At 35.7% G+C, this 5,304-nt stretch overlaps 1 protein-coding gene across 1 annotated transcript in view; it reads right to left on the bottom strand.

Annotated features, from left to right (window-relative positions):
• LOC106467217 (transmembrane protein 178B-like) overlaps window positions 1-4,958 on the bottom strand; it is a gene marked incomplete at its 5' end in the record, with an annotated part of 11,454 nt that extends 6,496 nt beyond the window's left edge. Inside the window, one exon of the mRNA XM_013927545.2 lies at window positions 4,795-4,958. Coding sequence (XP_013782999.2) covers window positions 4,795-4,958 — 164 coding nt within the window. The remainder of the gene's footprint in view (window positions 1-4,794) is intronic.
• Between the last annotated feature and the right edge of the window lie 346 nt (window positions 4,959-5,304).

The following is a 5,304-nucleotide window of genomic DNA, read 5'->3' as shown; positions in this document are numbered from 1 at the left end:
AACGATTCTGTGTTTCGGTTTTAACAACTGTTTTATTGTTCTCAAACAGTCGGGTTTTAAGAACCACTACTAGTACATTCGCATCTGAAAATGTTTAAAAAGAAAAAAAACAACACGCAGTGTATATCAAACATCCGGTGTACTGAACTATAATGAGTATATCCTTCGCAGTGTTGTACTCGGTTTTTATATTACATTGTACCCTGACAAAAACTTGAGTCGAAATATTGATATATTAATTTTTTTTTCTTGCTATTTTTTTCTGAAATTGAAAGCTGCTTCAATTCTCATCGAATATGTGTATGTATTGTACTTCAGATAAGCACGTCGCATGTAAGCCTCGTTGTTTCCGTAGGCAAGGATATTAAATAGAAATTTCAGAATTATAGCAATGATACAACATTCCTATTAATTTTGCGGCAGACTAAAGTACAAAAACCTCACCGAAATTTAATAACTGAATGACCAGCTTGCGAATTATTTTCTGTATCTAACATACAATAAGTAGCAAATTGAATTACAATTAATTTCGTTTTTTCGCCAACGCCCAGAAACTACTCAAATCCTACAAAATAACCTTGCTGCTGGATGAACACCACCGAGAAAATTACAGATGTTTAGATGAACCACCGTTAGGTGTCGCCCACGACTCATAACTATAAACGATCTTAATCTAAAAATGACACCCTGTATTTTAGAAACGCAAACACTTTAAAACTCCGAAGGAAAGCGATTATTTGCCAATAAAACTAACTAGTTAGAGGCATAAAAAATACATTTCTAGACAATTTGGAACATGATATACCCGTGTCACATCTTCCCTGCGGTTCAACCTTCTTAAGGTCGTTCGCCTCAACAGTGTACGTGTAAAATGTGGTTTGTATGATAGAAAGGCCCGAAATTCTCCTTGCTGCGTTAGCTTGCAACCTGAAAATCCACTTGTCGCTTTTGGGTTTCTCATCATGGTTGTTAGATGAAACCTGGCGAAGGAAAACCAATTACTTGAACTGAACTCCTGCAAAAAAAATTACAGTCACATCTTCTTCCCCATCTCTCTGTCCGTTAGCTCTTAGGAGAAATTTTGAGAAGAAAGATTAGGCGACCTAATATAATCCATATATTAGGTCTGCTTTAAACAAATTCGAGGCTCTGTCCAAATTTAAGGATGCAGAACTGAAAATAGCGATTAGAACCTGATAAGGTAAAATTTCAAACGAAAAATGCAATAAAATTAAATACCCTGTCTGGTTAGTACGGTATTAAAATCAGGTCTTTATAAATAATGGTAAATGTAACAATGATTGACAACGTAGAATAAAAAAAAACATTAAAACAAAATTTAAATTCAAAAAAATTCCTTGATCAATCGCCGAGCCAGGTTCCGTTAAACATTTTGCACCTACCTAAAGGCTACTCCTGCCATACATGGTGGTAAATTTCTCGATCAATCGCAGAGCCAGGTTCCGTTAAACATTTTGCACCTACCTAAAGGCTACTCCTGCCATACATGGTGGTAAATTCTCGATCAATCGCAGAGCCAGGTTCCGTTAAACATTTTGCACCTACCTAAAGGCTACTCCTGCCATACATGGTGGTAAATTCCTCGATCAATCGCAGAGCCAGGTTCCGTTAAACATTTTACACCTACCTAAAGGCTACTCCTGCCATACATGGTGGTAGTAAAATAAACAATATCAAAGTAATATGTACGTGGCATTACTGCACTAAATATCATTCCAGCAGCTAAGATGTTCTTCATTCTAACTTCACTTAAATTTCGAAGTGTGATTCCAATTACAGACAGTAATAAAAATGTGTATAACAAATATCAAATTTAATATCTTTAGCGGCTTAGCCTACTAAAAGCCATTCGACTTGTCAGGGTATAGTAATAACACGCGTGATTTAAAGACTGTACAGTTCCGCCATAAGGTTTGTCAGTAGTTTCCATAGCAACTAACAATACGGGTGTTAATATATTGACTTAGACTAGAAATAACATTTTAACATACCCATTAATTATGAAAACATTACTGAAATGTAACAGCTGCAGACTAATTTAAAATGATTCAACAATCCAACAGTAATTAGCGTGTGCACGTGTTTGCTTATATTTACAAACATATATATATATTTCTTCCGGCAGAGGTCACTAAACGCTACATGCCAATGTTACACCGTCACGACAACGTGTCATAATCATGTTACAATGCATTTTTTTACTCTACATTTCCTTTTACTATTAGTTGTTGTGAGTAAATAATACTGTTTCTGCATCAAACGAAACTTTAAATAAAAATACAAGACATTTCAATTTTCAACTGCTGCCAACAAATTTTTTTAAATGAAATTTATACTCTGCACGTCCCTGGAACAGATATTCAAGGTTACACACCATTACCTTTCCACTGATATCTCGAGGGAAGGAAATATATAGGGAAGAAGGGGGAGAAGGGATGCCTCACAGGTCAGTGACATTTTATGCTGATAAAACCTGACGCCTTCCTGGTTGTTGTGACCTCTAAGAGTCCCATACCATAAGCCCAAAAGCCACATTTTTTTTTTTTAACACAATAAATAATTTAGCTAAATTTACTTTCAGAGCTTCATCTGTTACAAAAACGTCGTTCACGGGTTTTCTTCAGACAATCTATACGATAAATGTAAAACAGAACACTAAAATGTTTTAGAACAGCGTTTCTCAACCACAGATCCATCACACACGCCTTGTCGGTCCGTGACATTTCACGTAAACAAACAAAAACTGACAGAATATTCGTCTGCACATCGTAATGATTTTTCATTGTACTTATATTTTAATGGTTCGAAACATCTAAAGGGTGGCAGCGATCCGGCCCTTAATATCGAAAGGGTTGAGAAACACCGTTTTGGAGCATAGAGAGATATGTTATACGAATGAACGTATTTTATATCTAACCGTTTTGCCTTCCAAAAACCTCAACTCGCGTTTTAAATAATTAAAAAATAACAATACTTGATAAATCGGTGCGTTCCCCTGGAGACATTATTTGGGTTAACAAGTACTGTTTTCATTAAGATTTTAATAAACAGCATGTTAAAAACTTTAGCAACTGCACAGAGCATTACAGATTAAAACAAGTCACGTCTAAGCAATAAGAGACAAGACCTTGAATATTTCAGTGTGAGGATATATGGGTCTGAAATACATGAAAAAAAATCACCTAATAAACCTAGAAAAATATTTTTTTTTACATTAACATTTTCAGAATTCTACGTCAGTGTTATGCTTCATCGCCTAGCCCTAGGGGATAAAATTTATATTCGAATCAAAACCTGTAATAAAATAATTATAACCTTAAACAAGGAACAAAAAAAAAAAATTGGCGATTGTCCTTCGTGAATACCGTGCCTGTGAGAAATGGAACTTTAAAATTAAGAAAGTTAATCTCGATATTTGCTTCCTTACTGAATGCAAGCTCTGACACGTCATTCCTAAGTTCCTCCATTTTGAATTATCCAATCGAAATCTACAAAATTCTTCAACTTACAGGACTTGTCAAAAGAAATTGTTTGATCAAGAACTTCGACTGAAACACCGTCAGAAGAGACAACTTACTGAAAAGTTTAACGTCGATACAACCAATCTTCGGAACGCCGTTGTTAAATTAGATTACACCCATCTACTTAACAAGCTAAGTCAACACAACGACAGAAAAATCGCCCGAATTGATCACTCATTTTTCGTTTTTTTTTTCTTTTCGTTGTGTTTTCTTGCTGTAGTTTCTCCCCATGATTACTGTTTAGTGTTTTATTTGTTTAATTATCGTTATATTTAGCAACTGTACTTTGAAATAGATGTATGCCGAAGTGGTTTTCGTTTCGTCAGGTGTACATCAGGGTTCTCCCAAGAAGGAGTAGCGTAAGTACTGGTCTGAGGGCTTTGGTGAAACGGAAATACAGAGGGCCAGTCAAGTTTACTCCCAACGTTTATTAATTCTGTACAAGATACAGGAGGAGTGATGTTAAGCCCAACAGCACTGTGAATGAATGCGAGAGACGGCTAGGGGGAGTAGTCACCACCACCCATCGCCAACCTTTGAGCAAATCTTTATCAACGAAAAGTGGGATTGAACGTTAGTTTGTAATGCCCCCACGGCTGAAAAGGTAAGCTTGTTCAGTGAAGGAATTCGAAACAGCGATCCACAAATTTCGAGTCCAATGCCCTAACCACGAACGAGGCCGCGCCACGTCTACACTGTCGAGAAACGTACATTTTTAGAAATACTCACTTTAAAAATACTAACGATATTCTAGCTCAAGTACATCTGGTAGATTTGAAATACAATTACGCGAGTATTAAATATTTCGAACTACTGACTGTATTACGAAAAAGACAACGGCAATATATACCGGTGGACTCTGTTATAAAAGGGGTGGGTGGGTTCGAGAATGGTTTAAAAACCTTGTTATATATATATATATATATATTTTATTTTTATTTTTCAATGAGTAAGATTCTTTGTTTCTTGTTAAGTGCAAAGCCACACAATGGGCCATCTGTGCTCTGTCCATCGCAGGTATCGAAGCCCAGTTGTTAGCGTTTAAGCCCACAGACTTACTCTTGAGCCACCAGCAGACAAATTAAATAGAATTAAAGAGGTGTTTGCTTTATTTAATCGAAAAAATATTAATAAGACAAATACCCAAAATATTTTAGACAGTTTATTATTTAAATGGTGCATAGTTTCCATGTTGTTGTTTTTTTTTTGTTGTTTGGTTTTATAAAATTTTACATTTCACTGTTTTACTTACATATTCTTTCCCATCGCTCTTCTGAGAAACCAGCCGAAACTTCATTCTCGGACAAGTAGTAGTTGATGTTCATGCATGTAGTTTGGACTGGAGATATGTAGGTCGAAACTGACAAGAAAAAAAAAGACACGTTTAGTGACGCATTCTCCTCGATCTCTTTATAACTTTATTCAAATGTTTATTATTAATTGATGAATACCTGTTTTAGCTAACACGTAATAAATTTTGTCCGTTTCGTTTGGTCCCAGTGCAAAGATTTCTACGCTGTGCTCACCGAAGGAATCGAACCTCGAAGTTTAGATAAACAACAACAACTAATAGTAGAAAAAAAAAATTTTGGTTTGTGTATTTAGAAATTTCTCGTCATTTATTTGATCCAACCGAACACATATAAAGGCTTAATTTCTGTTTTGTTTTTAAATCGACGAAACTTGGGGCGCGAGATACTGACTGTGAATATAAAATCACGTGTACGCTCTCCATAGCCTAGTTGAATGTTAGAGTTGTGGG

The sequence above is a fragment of the Limulus polyphemus genome, unplaced genomic scaffold, assembly GCF_000517525.1.
Source record: "Limulus polyphemus unplaced genomic scaffold, Limulus_polyphemus-2.1.2 Scaffold2531, whole genome shotgun sequence".
Taxonomy (NCBI): domain Eukaryota; kingdom Metazoa; phylum Arthropoda; class Merostomata; order Xiphosura; family Limulidae; genus Limulus; species Limulus polyphemus.
This window is presented reverse-complemented; position numbering and strand designations above follow the sequence as displayed.